General features: G+C 40.2%; 1 protein-coding gene across 1 annotated transcript; it reads left to right on the plus strand.

Moving 5' to 3' along the window:
- Positions 1-6831: 6831 nt before the first annotated feature.
- LOC102312927 (leucine-rich repeat-containing protein 3-like) lies at positions 6832-14999 on the plus strand. The gene is made up of 2 exons (XM_005925783.3): positions 6832-7272; positions 8547-14999. The coding sequence occupies exon 2, from the start codon at positions 8904-8906 to the stop codon at positions 9702-9704; it is 801 nt and encodes a 266-aa protein (XP_005925845.1). The 5' UTR covers positions 6832-7272; positions 8547-8903; the 3' UTR covers positions 9705-14999.
- Positions 15000-19892: the final 4893 nt, after the last annotated feature.

A 19892-nucleotide genomic window follows, 5' to 3' on the forward strand; every position in this document is an offset into this window, starting at 1 on the left:
AAAGAGCTGATGACAACTTCCCAGTATGTGGGGGAGGACACGTTATAGGCATATACATGGTAGCAATAACATCTGAGAACAGCCCTTCATTGGACTTGAAAAAAGTTGCACCACGGACAAAACTATGAAAATAAGTCAACAAAAGTCAATAAAATGCCATCCATCCATCCATCCATCCATTCGCTTCCGCTTATCCTTTTCAGGGTCGCGGGGGGCGCTGGAGCCTATCCCAGCTGTCATAGGGCGAGAGGCGGGGTACATCCTGGACAGGTCGCCAGTCTGTCGCAGGGCTAACACACAGGGACAGACAACCATTTGCACTCACATTCACTCCCGCATTCACACCTAGTGGCAATTTGGATTAACCAATTAACCTATCCCCACTAACTGCATGTCTTTGGACGGTGGAAGCTGGAGTACCTGGAGGGAACCCATGCAAACACGGGGAGAACATGCAAACTCTTATAAAATTATAAAATGCCATCTGATGTATTGAAGTGAGGTTGCACAGGGTAGCATGCATGCTATGATGATCACATGTGGTTATGTAATCCTTTAAACTATATATCTTTTAAAAATGAGTCGGTAAAAAGGGTGGTGATAAATCATCCCGGTCATTTACTTCTTCCCTTCCATCTGTGCTATTACAAGTCATCATGTCACACACAAACAGCTGTAAATGTATTACAGCAGCTAATCAGACAGTCACACCCCACCTCTTCCTCTGTGGATGCTATTAGCTGCTAATGCTCTGCTCCCTTGGACACTTCAACGGCAAATAAATGTAATTGTGATGAATTGCTTCAAACTAAAGGTTTCACTCATCAGTATCTCGACCCTCCTCAAAAGAGATGAATTTACTTTGTCAAAAGAAATCCAGGGTGACACACTTGGGTAGGCAAGTAGGTGGCAGGAGGCTGAATTGACTGGAAGAAGGTGACGTGGGTAATTTGTTCATCCCGAAGGGCTGGAGCATTCATTAAGGGAAAGCTGAACAGGAAGATGAGGGGAAAGGCCCGCTGGTGACAACTGAACCCATGGTTTACACCTGCAAGGTAAATGCTGCCGTACTAACACACACAGATACCAAAACAGACCTCAGCCCTTTATCGTTAGTGTCACAACCAACTGGTCATAGATCAGCAGGCCATCGCTCCTGGCAGAGTTGGATAAATGTGTTTTGTGTTTGGACCTGTTATTGGTTGTTCCAGGGGCAATTACAGGCAAGGACTAGTCAAATTTGTTCTAAGCAGGGTATAATTTAAATGGATGATGATCATTAGCAACACCAGGTTGACAATCATAGGGTAAATATGGATTTATCTCATCTTATTTACAGCATTCCTACCGACGAGCTTCACACACTTGAGCATTTAGGACAAAACATGTTTTGGCAGGAAAACAATCCTGACGTTAGGGGGATTTCTTCTGTTGCTTTAATAATGATGATATATCTATGCAGAGTGGGTGGTGGGAATGGTGGGGGTGTTCCTCAAAATGAATAGCTGCCTCCTTGCATCCCCTCCAAACCCTCAGTTTCTCCATCCAAGCCTCTTAAATTGATTGAGGAAGGTTAGCACAAGTCGCTGACGTTGAAACCCCGCTCCTCTCTGCCAGCAAATGTGTGGTGTTTCTCCTGCTCCAGCTGTGCTCCGAATTCTTGACCTTGGCTTCTTTTTAATCTGCCTGCCACAGTCCCTCTATTTTCTGACTCAGTCAGTGTGTGTTTTGGCAGAATGAAACTACCGGTGATCCCTTTTATGACCTTTTATATACTCAGACAAAGCATAAAATCTGTGTGTGGAAGTGTCTGTGTGAGAACTGTCAAGCTCAGCAGATCTGCAGAGATATAAATGCCCCCTCCAGCTGCTCGTGTTGTCTCCGAGCCATGTTTTTCTATTCACGTTAAGTATTGTTCTGCCTTTTTTCTTCTAATTTAGCATATTTAAAGCTGCTGGAGTGTTCTTTTGTTGGGACTAAATCAGTGATGATCGTTAGCGGTTGTGTGTGGTGCATAAAGTAGGGGGCAGGTAACGATGATGCTCCGTGACAGTCAGTGGAAGTAAACTTTGAATGTAAGTGGAGCCACCATGCCTCCCAGCATGAGGACTCCAAATTTAGCTCTCCACCAGTGTGTGGGTGTTAAAGCAGTGCCTAGTTTTTAAGGGTTTTAGCCCCTTTAACCTCATGAACCTTTGGTTGTGATGCATCACTTGTTAAAATATAACGTGTGCTCAAAGTCCTGCTCTGCTGCCAGAGAGCCTCTGCATTTTCCGTTTGTAAGGGAGCCAATTTAACATAGCTTGAACATCACATGAATCTGGAGAAACTTCATTATACAAGCAGGGAAATTCATTTTGCTCACTGCATGACAATCAGGACTTACCTCGGCTGTGTAGAGCAGATAGGTAAATTTAAAAAATGCACACCTCCTTATCTAAATGCTTGCATTCTCATTCTAACAACACGAGCACCACTACAAAATACAAAGAATGAGAAGGAGATAGCATCTTCTATCAACTATCACCAGCTCAGTCAGCTGATACAGCCATAGCCTCAATCTGCGCGATCGCCTGCTGGTTCATTTACATGATCCGTGTCTGATAATTGGGGAAAAAACAGAAATCTCAAATCTGGCTACAAGAAGAGATTTTTTTTTATTAGATCTTGTATCTTTACAGGGATCCATGAACCAAACATGCTTAGAAAAAAATATATGCACATTTATGTATATTCAGTATTTGCATGTACCAGGTTGGTATAGATTTAGGGAGTATTGCACATAACTATTCTTTGTCCTGTGTGTATCTGATTAATGGTGCCTGATTTTTTTTTGTGGTTCTGTTTTTCTGTTACTTGCTCAGAGGTCAAGGATATTAATCAAATTGGTTATTAAAAGTTACATTTTTCTAATTAAGAGATTTCTCTCAGATGAATGAATTTACAGTGATTGCTAGGAACATTTGAAGGCCAGTACAAATGAACTATTGTAAAGGCAGGCAGATCCTTGTGATGATAAGCCCACAACTTTCAATCTATTATTATTATTATTTATTTATTTATTTGCTTTTCCTACCTCGTGGGGGCAATGCAACAATTTGAAATAGAGACATTGAATACTGGCCTACCTTACAGAATTGGCCTCATAAAATGTTAGCAATGAGTTGGAAAGCATCTGTTAAGAGGCGCTTTTTCTTTTGTGTTGCTCGTGCAATCTAAAGTTTGGCTGCTTGGGGAGAGCTTCTGGAGGTTTCAAGGAAAAAGTGTTCAGGAGTCTTCTTCTACTTAAGTATGTACAAAAGTTAAAGAAAAGCTTTCTAAATTCTAAATTGGTTGTGTTGGCTGCAGAGCAGTTTATTTTATTTTTCTTCTTTTTGTAGCCAACACAACAACATTTCCATCATCAACATCAAACCTTCCAACTGGCAAGACAAACACTGAAGTCAAAGTCTGGAGTTCCATAAAAGAGTCTTGTGGGTTGATTCCTGTGTGGGACCATTATTTTGAGACTTGAATTTTCTTTCATTTTAGACTCTTTGTTTTCAGTCAACAATCGGTGATGTTGAGACACTAAAACTATTTTTGATTTTTTAAAAATAAGATTTAGCAAAGGATCATATTTTGCGTAAAATAAACCATTGCATGGAAAATCAATGTGCTTAAAGCATTTCCTGCTTTTCGTGGTTACTTGAGCAAAGATTTACTGATTAGAAATATATTTCACAGAAAAAAATAACCCTGTGAGAGGCAGGGTTAGTGGCAACTGTCTTAGTTCGAGAGGCAGGGTACACCCTGGACAGGTTGTCTGTCGCTCTAACACATAGACACAGACAACCATTCACACTCACACCTATGGGCAGTTAACCTGTCTCCACTAACTGCACGTCTTTGGACTGTGGGAGGAAGCCGGAGTACCTGGATAGAACCCACACAAACACGGGTCAACATGCAAACTCCACCACAGAATGACCCCGGCCTGATGGTGGAATTGAACTCTGAACCTTCTTTCTGTGCAACAGAGCAAAGCGCACACAAGAAAATACATTTCCTCCCCCAAGACACTGCAAATAAAGTTTAGGTGTAGAGGAATTCCATTTCAGGGGACAAGGCTGGATCTGCATGGACACTTGCTAGCTGTGAATTCTGTGGTAGATTATGTGCTGTATTCAGAGGCACTGCTTTCCACTAGGCAAGCCGGGCAACTGCTTGGGACGTCCGGCCAGTGGAGGTTCCCCAAGGTATCAAAATCAGCAGTGACACTAGAAGAAACCAAAACCCCACTAAAAGGCCACCGCCTGACGCCACCGTATGAATCTGTTTAAACAAACCGATGACACCAATGAAAAGCACTTGGTAAAAATGAAGAAGAGTTATCCTTATGGGAATGAAAAAAGAGAATGGGAAGGTGAAAAAAAGCAAAGCATCGTTAAGTGGAGCAGATAATGATGCTAAATAATTTTAAATATGGTGATGAATACTTTTTGGAGAAGCCCCTGTGAAATTTTGCTTAGGACACCAGCACACTCTAGAACCGATGGCGCGATATGGCAGCCTCGCTTCTGTCAGTCTGCCCCAGGGCAGCTGTGGCTACAACTGTAGCTGCCTCCACCAGTGAGTGAATGTGAGAGTGAATGAATAGTGGAACTGTACAGCTTTGAGGGGTCCCGAAAAGCGCTATATAAATGCAATCCATTATTACCTGTACTCACATCCAGGCTCAATTACACCGATTCAATGTTAACACTGATTTTATACCCAATGTCTGACTAATTCAGGGATTTTCCTTCTAACTTGCAACTTTTCCAGTTAATTTCTCCAAAATCTCAGTACATATGCATAATGTCGTAATGATATCACTGTTTATCATCCATCCACTTATCAACTTATCCAGTTTAGAGTTTTTTGGGCCTGGAGCAAATTCACATTCACACATAGGGCCAGTGTAGAACCACCAAGTAACCTAACAAGCTTGTTTTTGGACTGTGAGAGAAAGTTGGAGTACCCGGAGAGAACCCGCTGTCACTGCTGTCAGAGACACAATAAAAAAAGATCATTTTTTAGCAAAAATAATCCACTAAAGCTTCCCAAAGTGAAAAGAAAGAAAGCTCTCTTCACATGCTGAGAGGAACTTCAGAAACTGTTGATAATTCTCTGTGAGCTTCTTACTGAGTTGACCGTTTTCACATTGCACATAATAACCTATTGCTAATACAGAAGTATGGATTAGTGCAGCTTCTACATTTTACTATTTAGTGTTGTTAACTGGCATGAATCTCTTGTAACTTACTGTGAGGTCTTAATGCGACAACCACAGAGGCAATTATCTTGTAAACTGAAAACTTAGAAGTTCTCCAAGGAAATCCTGGACTTCTCCGTAGCATCCATATGGTCCCACGTGAGATTGGATTAGTTCAGTACATAAACGCCGCATATAGCACAGTTCATTATACCAGCTGCCACAGCATGAGGTCTGAGACTGTGACGGGACTGGGCTCTATGAAAAACTTGCACTTCTTCGTAGCTCAAATGACACCTGGAACATTGGGACAGGCTGACCTACATTTGAATTACATGATGGGGAGTACAATTGGAATTGAAGCGCTTCATTTGGCTGCCTCTCTGCACATATTTTCAGATTCTTCTCCTTCTTGCCAAGGTTATCTGGAAGATTTACATGGCACTTTGTTTTTTTTATAACCTGCACTAAATTGTAACATTCGCACATTTCACGAGCAGCTGTCAAAGACAATTTAAAACTGCTGTGCTATGGAGAAAACACACACACACACACACACACACACACATATAACGCCCAAGCCTTCATTTTATGACTGCACGTGTGTTCATCGATCTGTTAAGGTCACATGAGAGCTGATCTTATGACTGATATTGATGCTTGTTAGTTATACACATAAAATTACTAACAAATGCTGAATGTCACACATATGGAAAACAGCCATGATAAAACCGATAGCAAATGTTTAAATGTCTTGTATAAATTATGCTTTAATATAGTTAGGAAGTTGCCCCTTTATGCATTTTTCTCATGCAGCATAACTGTATGAAACAAATGTGAACCATAAGAAAAAAGAGAAACACATTCCACATACTGTAAAAGAGATGCACTGGTGGAAAATTCTTATTTCATTATTTATTTTCCATCTTTGTGTGGTCATAGAAACATTACTAAACGCATAGTTATGAGCTAATATAAGGCAAGTGTTCATATTTACTGTGTGCTGATGCAGAGATGCATGGTGCGTGAGTGAAACAGAAAGTGGGGTTGCATTAAATTCATGAAAAAAAGACAAAATCTGCACACTGTACTTTCTATGCAGTTTGTGAATGAGGAATAAGCCTCCGCCGCTTGAATAAAGCACTTACCAGCGGAGTGTGCAGACCTCAAAGCTGACATCTTGATCCACTGCTGTGCAGCCTAAAATCCCTTGGGGTGTTTGAAATAATCAATACAGCACCTCTCAGTCAGACATGAGCAATCGGCCTCGAGGTGGTGGCGGGGCGGGGGTTACAGGATCAATTTTATGTCTTTGACTAATTATGACTTTAAGAAAAAAAAATCACGGACTTCAACAAGACAAGCACGATTAAAGTGATTGTGATGGCTTAAGTTACCGCAGATAGTGCATCGCCAAAGAATGGTTACTATTGGTGCCATTTTCAGACGGACTGGTTCCTGTTTTTGTTGTGGCTAATTTGCTTAAAGGGGAGACGGGGGAGGCATAGCTGAGGGGAGGTGCAGGCGGGCAGGGAGACAAGGAGGAGGTGGGGGAGCTGGGGAGCGAGCGAGGAGAGCTGCCAACAGAACAGCAGTCCAATCCACGCGCAGCCGGGACTCCTTCTGGCGCCAGGCGCGCGCGGATCACTGAGATTCAGAGCGAGAGAGGGAGAGACGCGTGACGAGTCGGAGCGGTGTGGCTCCTCGAGACCCTCGCTGGGACACCACCTCCTCCTTCTTCGCAGTGATAGTCAACAAGTGCGGCCGTCGCGTTGCGTTTAATTAGAAGAACCAACATCAGCCGCATCTGGATTCGGCTCGAGATTTGGGAAGTTCCACGCGCACCGCTGAGGAACTTTCTCGCGTTTCCAGCCCCTTCATATACGGACACACTGAAGTAGTACTTTTTAAAAATAATGGACTTTTTCTGTTTGTTTTCAAAGACCTTCTTTCTCTCTAAAGACCCGCACGCGAGTGTTTTGTTGGGTTGCCTTTCTGCCGAGGCTGGGTAAAAGTGGGTAAAAACCAATTTCCAGGTAAGTACCTTTATAAGTAGTAAACCTGCTGTAAAAAAAGAACTTATTAGCCTGTATGTCTTTGCTTTTCTGCTGCCCACAGAACCACACCATGATTAAAATCCGCAATATTACCAAACGCTCTCGTGCTGCCTTCCCATAAGCCTCATTAAATTTAAATCTCTCTTCTGTGTTTTCTTGCCGCTGTAGGCACCTAATAATATCCTCAGCTATTAAAGATACATAAATGTTAAATTCCTTTATTCTTGTGCCAGGCTGAAACGCCTTGTTATAAACCTAAATACTTTTACATAATTTTATTACATTCCTGCAAAGATACATTGAAAACCACAGCACAGTGTGTAAATCCTATGGTGTACTATTTTACTTACAAATGCAGGGGTGTCATAACACAGCTGCAGAATGCTTTAGGTGGACAAGACGCCTCATCTTGTCCACACCTCCTGCTGAGCGCAGGCTGATGAGGATATGAGGGGCCCTTTTTTGTCTTTTTAAGAAATGGTGTGTGTGGCCTTAAGCTATGAGGCGCCTGCCAAAGTGATGGGTGCACAAAAAATGACAAATGAGAAGAAGACACCGCAGCTCCATGGGGCGGATGACCTCGAACACAGCGAGGGGGGCTCATTGTGTGCTCAGTTCAGCCCACCAGAGGGTGCGCAGTCCTAAAGTGATGATCGTCCTGCAGGACAGATGGGAGCAATTTTAGAGCGCACAGCTATATCTACCGTGAGGCTGTGAATGAGTGGCAGCAGTCCTTGAGATGCAAGAGTTCTGCAGAAAAAATGCTTTTCCTGTTTTTTTTTGGTAATATTGTTTGCTTTTCTTTGCTTAGATATTAAATGTAATGTAATTAAGATCGATCTGCACGGTGCTCTCAGAGCAGCAAGTGATTTCATGTAAGGAGATAATATAAGTGATAATGCCAGAGAAAGAAAAAATTGCACTCTTATAAATTGAATGAGAAAATACAGGCGATGACCCACGAGTGTACCTGCTGTTTTATGAGATTTGCTGAAGTGAAATGGATTTTTTTTTTCTGCTAATAATTGCATTACACCTTTAGCAAACATTGTGGGCATATCATTTTCTCCGCTCATTTTGGCAAGACAAAGGCAGCTGGCTGTGCACTCAGAAAAGAACTTATTTAGCAGGAATTACTGGCTCTGTTAGTTCTTTGTGTATAAACTCTGTGCACACGTAACTGCTCCTTTTATATAGTAGTAATTCTCTTTTATTATTATGAAGAATAACTTGTTATTTCTTTGCTTTTTCAGTGCACAACATGGTGAGAGGATTCCAGCGTTGCTTGGTTGGCTCCTAGCTCTCTGAAGCTTTTAACATCCTCACAATAAAACCTGAAAATACAGGTCTCTGCTGGAATATGTTCAGCAAACAGCTCAATTTTTGGATGAGCACCTTCGAAATATATTTCAAAAGGTTATATAAAACTCTTTCAAATCAATTTTAAAGGATTATCTGGAGATAAGCCCAGATGCTTCTGTGAATAAACTGATCATTTTGGTATTTTTTAAGCGCTAATGAAGCTGTGATTATCGTCATTAAATGCTGAGAAACAGGTGACACTATGTTTGCTTTTGCCTGACAGAACTTGCAGGAGGTCACTGCTGAATATGCAGGACTTAGCAGGGCCTGATATGCACAGGAAATCCCTGATCTTCAGCGGCTTTGCCCTCTTATGGGGCTTGCTGTTTGGAATATTTTTCACAAGTGTACCAGTGGTAGCTTGTCCCACAAGCTGTCACTGCGTGGAGAAGAATGGCTTAACCGTGGTCCAGTGTATGTCTCGTAACCTGGAGAAGATCCCTGCGGATCTTCCAAGAGATACTGTTATCCTGCTTTTGGCGTCCAACCACATCACCCACATCCCCCATCATGCCTTCAAGGAACTACACTACCTTCAGGAGCTGGATCTGTCTAACAATGAAATAAAGACTGTGGACGCTGGAGCATTTCAGGGTGTTTTTGACAGCCTCCTTGTACTGGATTTATCAAACAATCGCATCAAAAGTGTCCCCAAAGAGGCATTTGCCCGCCTACGAGCAAAAATCAGCCTCTCGAACAACCCGTGGCACTGTGAGTGCACGCTGCAGGAGGTGCTGAGGGAGCTGCAGCTGGACCCGGAGACGGTGAATGAGGTGATGTGCCACACGGCCGTGAAGGAGGAATATGCCGGCAAACCATTAATCCAGGTGCTGGACTCAGGGATCAACTTCTGCAACTTTCACCACAAGACAACTGATGTAGCCATGTTTGTGACCATGTTCGGGTGGTTCACGATGGTGATCGCGTACGTCATCTATTACGTGAGGCACAATCAGGAGGATGCCAGGAGGCACCTGGAGTACCTCAAGTCACTGCCAAGCAGCTCACAGATCAGCAAGGACTTTGACACCATCAGCACGGTTCTCTAACAGGCCTGGTGACTCAGGAGGTGTAGTGTGTGTGTGTGTGTGTGTGTGTGTGTGAGTAAATGTTTGGTTATGTTCAGAATGACTAAAAAGCTGTTGCAACACATCATCATTTATGTTTTCAAGCACATCATAATCATTGGGTGTCTATAATAGAAAATACTGAGCTGCCCATAAATGATGTATTTTACATTATTCCCAAACATTTGCTTTGGTTTTATGTAATATACGTAAATTGTTAAAGCCCCCAACCAAACAAGGCAGCAATGAGAGCACAAAGTGAGCAAAATGCTGCTGAACGTCACAAATACACAAGGAGTAATAGATCCAGAGTGGAGAGATGAATGATCCTTCCCTGGTGTCGATCCTCCATGTGATTGAATTTGGACTGAGACGAATGAGGAGGACTACAGTGTCTCCCAGTTACTTTGTATCGACTGATTTATGTTCTTTGTGTCACTCTGTCAAGGTGAAGGCTATTTTGTGAGACTCCTGCTAATATATGAACACGATCGAGATGTTAAAATTCAGTTTGTATTGCACATGCATAACGGTGTTCTGACAAACCATACTAATTTGGCAAAACGTCCATGAGTAGTTTATGCACATTTCTACTCTCACAGAGTAATTCCAGCACATATTTAAGTAGGTATGACAGTTTGCCACTTAACTTTGCCCATCAGAGTATGCTTGTAGCTCATATTCATAAAGTCAGGACGGTTTGCCACTTCATTTTACCCGTTAAAGTATGCTTGTAGGTCACATTCACAAAGGTAGCATGGTTTGGCACTTAATTTTACCCGTCAGAGTTTGTTATCTAGCGCATATTCACAAAGGTAGGATGGTTCGCCACTTAATTTTAGCTGTTAAAGTATGCTTGTAGGTCACATTCACAAAGGTAGCATGGTTTGGCACTTAATTTCGTGTTGTGCGCATGCACACAAACAACAGGTAGGATGGTTTGTCAGGTAGGATGGATTCCCAGAACACCGGCCCTGCCTTCAAAAAACCTTTACACATCAAACTGTTGGCCCAGGAAATAATAATTTTTTTACTTCATGAAGCATCATGTCATGTTAAAGACTAGGAAAGCCTGCCATGCACTTACAGCTCTGATATGTTTTTTCTGTAGAAGACTTAATCCTTTCTGGTCTAGGTTTAATGTCAAAGAAGGTGAAAGGCTCTGATCCAAGTTCTTTATTATGTAAGGAAGTGAAATAAAAACAAAATTAGCACACTACAGCGCATCATACATCTCAAAATATGAACCTAGTTTCTCCAATCCCAATGACTTTTGGATTTTCACAGGTTGATAACACTTACCTTTTTATATTATAGGCAACATACAGAAAATGCAAAAAGATCTTTACGCACACTCTATGTTGCATCTGTTTGTATTTTAGCTGCCTGGTCTCAGCAGTCCATGATGCGACATAATGCAATTTATTTTGCAGTGTACATGGATACAAATTTTCAGTGGATCTTAATTGGAAGTATGTTTCATTTGTGCACCTCTTAAATTTCTTAGACTATGCTGTAATCAGACTGATCACTAAAGCAACACATAGAAAATTTCTTATTGATAAGCTAATCTCTATTGTATGACTTTCAGTCAGTTATACCTATTGCTATAACACTCCAGATGTCAAACCCATGGTTTCAAAATTGTAGTCCACCGATGTCACAGCAGCCACGTCCATGTTCTATTTACGACCCATGATTTTATCCCAAACGTTGATCTTTTTCAGCCAGTGAATTAAATTCAAAAATAAGAACAAATATACCCAGAACTCTAGTTCTTCACCCATTCAAAATGGACATAATTCAGTTCCTGTTCATTTACATAGTCTTCATAATTTACCTGCGGATTCATTTTACAAACTGCTGCCAGCCTTTTTTGCACATTTACACACAAAATAATTAAAGATTTGTGTACATTAATGTGGATTAATAAATTCAGTTCTTTCATTCTTTTCATTAACTGACATGAACTGTAATGCTGATGCAAAATGACCTTTCCTAACTTAGTGTTTTGCTCCAAAGGGTTTTATAAGAACAGTAAAGTGGAACTGAATCCTTAATCTGGAATTATTCTCATCTGAAAATACTATGTCATTGTCTTCAGGAAACTATGCAGATAAAGGTGTAACTTACAGAGACCCATTTAATATCTTCAGTTTGTGATTCTTTACAAGAATGTGTCCTTTTGTGCAATCAAGATCAGTGATGGATCATGGGGCAGATATTTGGTCAAATATTCTGATAGCAATGCTTTGCTGCCTTGTCCCTTAAGAATCATGCCATGGGAACTTCTGTCACTTAAATGCATCTAAAACTAAATAACTGATGATTGGGTTTAGACACAGCGGCTACAGCTAATGAGTACAACATGTCCAGTTGTGTGAATGATAAGGTGATGCCTTATTTCCATTATTAAATTAAGTCTGAAGGATAAGTTTATCATGGATCGGGGACATCAGAGAATTCACTGAAAACTAAATTCCTTTTCTGTCAGTTTGTCATCCTCTTGTGTTGCTTTTATCAATCTTTTATTGAGAGTCTCATGAGTTTTGCTTTTATCTGCTGGCTTCACAGCCTCACGGTAAAGAATCAGAAACAGCCTGAACAGCATCACCAGAGTATATTCTGTCTGCAGCCAATAAATCCCCTAAACTGCAAAACATTAGGCATGTTCTGAACACGCGATTAAAGCCGTTTTATCTGTTTGTAAAAAGACTTACTGTTCATTCGTACTTTGCAACTCAGAAATTAAATGGTCTGTTGATTATTATTTTTATTTCTTTAGTCCTTACTGGTGATTTAAAAATACTGTCTTCATTCATTTATTTTGCCTATTCATGGTGTTTATTTTTGGTTTTTGCAGAGTTTATTCCACATTTGATTTAATCTGTTTATTACTGTACCAGAAACATCTTCAAACAAATTGCTTCTATAGGGATTAATAAAACTGTTTATACCATATTGTGTTGTACAATACTGGTGGCCCAATGTGCGCAAATCTCAACAATGTGTCTCCTGGATCTGTGTCAGGCAGGTTGATTTGGTCCTGTCAGGTTTGAAATGGAGAACAATGCAAGTAGCGTTATCCTGCAGCCATATCTCCAGACTCTCTGTCCAGATTATAAAAACCCAATTACTGAGCTAAAACACCCACAGTCTAGTCAGAAATCTCCAGATGTTTGTCACTGTGAGGGAGCCCTTCTGCATTCCTGCATTACACAACCTTCCGATTCAAGGTTACACTATTTTGTGATAACCTGACACAGTAGCAGTGGCCTGTATAGAAGGCAGGAATTCACAGCTACAAGGTGTTAAGAATATTTCATGGGGGTTTGACAACACACTCTGACACAAATGTGGTAATGATGCTGAAAATGGCTTTTTCTTGCTAAAAAATATGCATCACTTCCAGTTCAATATTCAAATGTTACACAGGCGTGCTATAATATATGTGCGCAACATACAGAAACTAAGTTGAGCTAAGTATTTAATGACGTCTTAGGTCAGGCAATTAATCAGTGCAGGTAAAAGAAAAAAGCCATCACAAAGTAACTTTAATATACAAATAAATGAATACAGCTTTGAATCGCAATTTTACTGTCTAACTTCAAGGTTTGTATGAATATGTGTGTTGAGTGTTGCAGTTTGTTACTGTCAAGCATCACATATTATCAGTTACCTTACGCCTCAGTCATACAGGCCTTGAAACTGGGTGGTGACCCCCTGGCAACCACTGGCTACTAGGAAAAAATGAATCTGGTGAGAGGTTGCTGACAGTTACTAGGTTAGAATGATTGTAAAGAGGAATGCAGTACTGCATCAAAAACCTGTAATCGCAGGAGATGGCCATCATCACACACAGTTGCCATGGGAGACGTTGACATGCCTCCAAACACTTGCCAACTACTCGCTGAGCGTTAGTGAAAATGTGAAAAGTCTGTTGCAACCCAGTGATGGAGACTGTCCTTGGAGTAAATCATGCACCCAGGAGACATGCTGACAAAAAGTATTTCACACAAAGCAACATAGCGATTAGAGATCATAGAAAGTCTTTTCAAAATGCTATGTCTGAAAAGAAGTGCTGGAAATGTGAAGCCGGTGGTGCCGAGATTAAGGATGCTGCTGTTCGAGATATGATTTGAGAGTAAATACAGTATAGTATTACCTAGGTAACCGGTGCCTCCAATTCTTCCAGTGTTGATGCAGCTTAAAACAACACTTTTAGGCTGAAGGCAAACGTTTTCTGTTTTGTGTTAAACTTCTTTGAGTTTAACTCTAGCCTGGTGAGTAGTTGGAGAGTGTTTGCAGACAAGTTGGTCCCTTTCACGCAAACTACGGATAACTTCTGCAATCTGAGTGACCAAAGCAATCACAAGGAGGTGATTGGAGGAAGTTTTTGGTGCAGCACCCTCTTAGGAAACTGTTTCACCTAGTGAAAGCCAGCGAACTCCAGCAACCACTTGCCAACCAGTTGGGGAACACTCTACCACTAGTTGCCAGAGGATTGGTAACCAGTCTTGAAGCCAGTGTGGCTAAAGGTTTAATTAGCATGCCTTAGGCTTATGACCTTTTTTGATTGTAGCATACCTGTGTTTGGACACAAACTCAACAGAATTTTTTTTTCCTGGTGGTTTACTTTGTTGGTCAGGAGTTGATTGTGTCCAAGTACCTACTCTCTGGGATTTCTACACCATAGCACTGTGCGTTAAGCCCTCTCGCTATCCATCCTCACCACTGCAGAAACAAAAACATCTTCTGTACTTTCCTCATGTAGTGACTCCCCACTCATGTAGTAGTTCAAACAGGTTAAAATAAACACAAAAACACAAGTACTCAACCTACTCCAGGTGAAGATTTGTGTTTAATTTTGCATATTGTCATTCAGTTTTTAAACTATTGTAAGTATCTTTGTTACAAACGTGTCTGTATGTGTAGTTTCGACCTGTCATATAACAATGTTTGTGCTGGCCAATGTGTATAAAACTTTTCTGAACAATTTTCTGAAGGAATGCACATGCCATCTGTGTTGTTATTTTGTAAAATACGTCTCTAGTTAAATCAAAGTGTCGAGGTATCTTTAGGAAATTGTACCTGTCAGTTTTCTTTTCTTCGTCAGTAGAAGAATAAGTCTATGAGCTGTGTATTTCTGTGATGGAAATGAAAGGGCTCCGATAATCATAGAGATTTGTTTCAGTAATTACTGTGTGTTTGTTTTGTTTCTCTAAATTAATGGACACCTTACCAGCATTTCAAAAATAAACATTTCTTTTCAAACACGCTTCAGTGGCCGATTTTTGCTGCTCCCCCAGCAGTGGTGATTTATAAGCTCTGTAGGTAGTTTCTCCCTACACCCTCAGCCTCATGGCTAGTTCAGGAAGCTTGCAGCTTGCATACATCACAGCAGTTCACAGCATAACTTACCTCAAGGTGAAGACTACAATATTATTGGAAAAAACTCAACAACCCAATGAGGAAGCACTTGGCAATGGTGGAAGGATGAACTACCTTTTAACAGGAAGCCTGATCCAGCAGAATAAACTTCAGGAGGTGCAGCCACCTGCCTTGACCAGCTTGGGGGTGAAAGGAAAGAAAAGAGAATGAAAGGGAGACAATTTATTGACATGCAGTAGTGTTAGATAAATATGTTGAGTGAACTGAAGGGAGTGGAGAAGAGCAGCAAAACTAAGGAATGGTCACTTGGTGCAGCCCTGACTGTAAGCTTCACAAAAAGGAAAGCTAATCCTAAAAGTAGAGAGGTTGTCTGTCTCTGAAATCAACACTGGGAGCTGCTTCCTCAGGAGAGGAGTGTGATCACTGAAGCCTCAGCCTCAGCCTCCCATTCTACTTTTAGATTATAGATTTGGGAGCCTCTCCTAAATCCTATATGGACACTTTCACTTCTTAAAAACAGACTACTCTTGACAGTTTCACGTCAGGACCCAGGATTGCACTTGCTGATGTGTGGAGGCATCAGTGCCAAAGGAAATCTTGTGTGCAACACTGGTTGTTTGGGAAAAATTAGTGGTATTTGATTTCATGGACTCAATGTGACTGCACCTGTCAACCTATCAATACCCACAGTAGTGTTTCATAAGCTTTTCGTTTTGGGTGTGGTGCATGGTTGTCGTGCCAAGGTGGGTTATTAAAAGTTTGCTCTTGATGTTCTGGCAGCTTTCTCTGTAGTTTATAGACAGCTTTGTAAATAGTTGTACCCTTTTTCCTCAATGAGTTCCATATATAAACGAGCTGTATAAAAAAATATGACACTTTTGTCAAGTATCTTTAATTTTAGTCCTTGCTTATGTAAGGACTCACAAGAATTATTCTTGTTTGGACAAAGAGAAGCACACAAATGGAACAGAAAACAGAAAAATATGGAATTTAATTTGCTTTAGTGAGTCATCAGCTGTCAAGGATTTTGACTTACAAGTTTGTTTTGCAAGGATTGTGGTTTGGAGCACAGTGTAGTGATTGTTCAATGCAAAAAGAAAAAAAGAAAAACAACCGATTGTTAATCTTCTCCACAGCTGCTTCTCAAGGAGTGGCCTCTTGTGCTGTGAGTAGGGCAAGCTTTTGACTTGTCCCGCTGGCAGTTTGAGAGTGGAGATCGATAAAAGACACATTACAGAGAAAAACACGTCCCTGCAGTACCACTGTTAAAGGCCAGTCTCTAAAGCTCTGCGACATACTTTACTGTAGCATTTATTTTAATTAGTGCTTCCTGAACCTTCAGCGAGTGACTTTTTTTAAACTGTTGTGCTTTTTTTGGATGAGCACGGCAGCGATCTTTATGTCAAAACTTAATTTGTTAATTAGATGTCCGTGCGGAAGTTATGGAGCCAAAAGTGACCAGTGCAATCTTCCAGTGTTATTTAAACTAACCATAAGACTCCTGGGCCAATGTGCTTTGGACAGACGAGACCATGTTTGGCCGTAATGCAGAGCACGGCATTTGGTGAAAACCCAGTGCAACATATGAGTCTTCTCTCCCCACTATATATTAGTATTTTAGAGCCAAATGCAGAGGTAGGAATAAACAAAGTACAAATACTTTGTTACTATACTTAGATACAATTTTCAAGTATCAGTACTTGATATCGCTACTGTTTCATGACAGACTTATTACTTTAGGTTTAATGAATATGATGCGCATATTTAGTTGCTCTGCCTTTGAAGAGGCAAAGAAATTTAAGTCTCATATTGCATTGTATAAACCATGGACGTAGCTTCTTGGTCGGAAAAAATTAAGCCAGCGCATAAGTGTCTAAAAACCTGCATTTTATCTGAAGACCACTAGATGGCGATAGGTGTTGCAAAAAGATATGTTGTCCTACAGAAATCTATGGAAACCTAGCTTTCTTAGATGAACTTTGTCAACATTTCCTTGCTGAATTCATACCGGGTCATACTGAACATAAAATAAGGGTATTTTGTATACTATCTTTCAAACAGAGAATTATCTGTGTGATGAAGCCTTATGTTTGCTGACCAACGAGCTATCAATCATCAGTTGTTAGCCAGTGACTGTGAGGTTTCACAGACAGATCTTAACTTCCTTACGTTTTTTTTGCGACTAAGGTGGCAAAAGTGGAAAAGCTAATCGCAAGGCTTGTGAACAGGACTTTAGAAACCAAAGTGTGATGTCATGGTATAAGGTTGGGCGATATGTAAAATTTTTCCAACCGACATTCGTCAGTCCAATAACTGACAACAGGCAATATATTTGTGCAGGTGACTTTTTGATGGGCGGAACAATGTAGTCATGCACGGACTGATTTGCGTGTTTAGAATTTATATGTTTTGTGTGGAGGGAATATTTTACTTTCTTTTCTTGTTTGTTTCAGTATTAATATACCTACCTTTTGGGTTATTCATTTATTTATTCATTTGAGATGGGCCAAAATGCACAAAAAACTTAACTTTAGGTCAGAGATTTTTTTTAAATGTTCGCTGGAAGAGACATTTTGTTTTTAACTTACTTTTCGAGTGTGTAAATAAACACTGGAACGGCCTGTAAACATGGTTATAGTGGAAAAAAGAAGCCAGTTGTGTGTGTAAAAAAGATTTGTATGTGTAAAAAGAATTTGTGTGTACGTAAAAAAAGATTTGTGTGTGGACTTAGCCAAAAAATACGTGTGAAACTCTGCACCCAAGTTTCAAGTTACAAGTACGAATTTTGACTTCCTTTCATCTGATTGGTCAATGTCATGTCAATCACAGATTTAACTATCCAATCAGAGAATAGATGGGTTTGACTGTTGGAGGGGACACACACACAAATTCTTTTTACACATACAAATCCTGATTTACAAGTACAAAACTGATTTACAAGTACAAAATTTTTATGACCACAATTTGAGCCCATACATTTGTTCGCAGCTGGAAGAGGGTGCTGAAAAAGAGCCCTATTGTTTTTTCTGTTGACTGCTTCTCTTAGTTTCAACCAACATTATTAGCAAACTTACTAATCGGAAAATAAATAAATTGTTCTTGTTAAAACTCAGCCTATTGTCGATAGTCGATATATTCATCCAGCTGCCCAACCTTATCATGGTACCTACGTCCATCTTTTATACTGTCTGGGGTTAAAGTGGGCCAGAATGGTCTGGAATTGACTTAAAGGAGCAGATGTCCATCAACTGGAATTTCAGTACTTCAGAATGTAGCTAGAGCTACTGAAGAGGAGTGAGAGCAAACAAAGTCTTTTAGCAGGTAATTTTAAATGCAATATCTCAAATACCAAACAAATATCAAACACACAAACTATTCCAGTGCAGTGTATCTGACACTGTGTCTGCTAAGTGAAGGTACAGTCGTAGGGAGAGAAAATAAAGGTTAACGTGTGATTTCACTCTCAGAGATGGACGAAGGTGCAAAAAAAAAAATAAAAAAAATAAAAAAAAATGCGGTGGGAATGGCGGAGTGGCCAATAATATTATTTTTGCCATTATATTAATACAACATGAGGTCAGTTGGCAGAAAACATCCTTCATCCACCAATGTTAGAATAGAATAGCCTGCTATTATCATTGTACATGTATAATTTGTTTAACTGGTATTCAATACCTACTGCTCAATCCACTTCGTATTGTCTCTGTCCCGTCTTTGTTTATTGTACATAGATATAGTTAGTAATAGTACCTTTTATCTCTTAAGTTTACCCAAATTTAGCTAGTTATTATTTATTTGTAATTTCTAGTTTTATATCTCTTGGAGATATATTTTTTATGTTCTTTAAATGCACCATGGGGGGCTTGGGGTGAAACGGCATTTTGGCATGCTGTACACTGTGTATATTGTTGTATTGACAATAAAGACCTTGAATCTTGAATCTAATGAAATTATAAAACCTGTACTTCAGGTTTTAGCATGTATTTTTTAAGACAAGTAACTGTAGTTCTGCTTTAGTGACAAATACTTTTGTCACCTCTTGTTCAATGCAAGGTCGTCTGGAAGTCTAGAAATAATAATGTCTAGAAAAGAAAAAAATCAAGGCATTGCAATGGCCCAGTCCAAGTCCAGACCTCAATCTGACCGAAATGATGTGGTGGGACTTTAACAGAGTAGTGCAAATTCACACAAACCTTAATAAAATTAGGTAATGTTGTAAAGAAGCATGGGCCAAAATCCCTTCATATTGATGTGAGAGACTGAAATAGTCACACAGAAAACAAATGGTTGATTCAAGTCATTGCTGCTGAAGGTGTTTGTACAAGCTACTGAAACATAAGCTGTACTTAGTTTTTCACACACTGCTTCTGTGTTTTGGCTTAGCTTGTATTAAATGATTACGTGGTGTAATATGTCAAATGTTGTTGTTGTTAGCCTAATGTTGTGTTTAAATATCTTGCTATGTAAAACTTCAGAATTGAAAGACGTAAACTTTCTTTTTAGCATGACTGCACGTCCACTGTTCAATGAATATATTACCTGAAACTTAGCATTCATTTTAATTCTGAGGTGGTGGGAATTCACAGCAGTCAATATAAGCATGTAAGCGATTGTAAGGCCACCTTGTTGTCAGTATAATAGCCTCAAAGTTTACTTTTTGTTCTGTGTGAAAGCTATAATAAGTCACCGCTGATTCACATTATAATTCAATTCAGTTTCAGTTCAGTTTTATTTATGTACCTGCAACAGCTCTTGGGGCGCATTGTCCTTTTGACAAAG

The sequence above is a fragment of the Haplochromis burtoni genome, unplaced genomic scaffold (assembly GCF_018398535.1).
Source record: "Haplochromis burtoni strain Fernald_Lab_line unplaced genomic scaffold, NCSU_Asbu1 Contig_87, whole genome shotgun sequence".
In the NCBI taxonomy this organism is placed as follows: Eukaryota; Metazoa; Chordata; class Actinopteri; order Cichliformes; family Cichlidae; genus Haplochromis; species Haplochromis burtoni.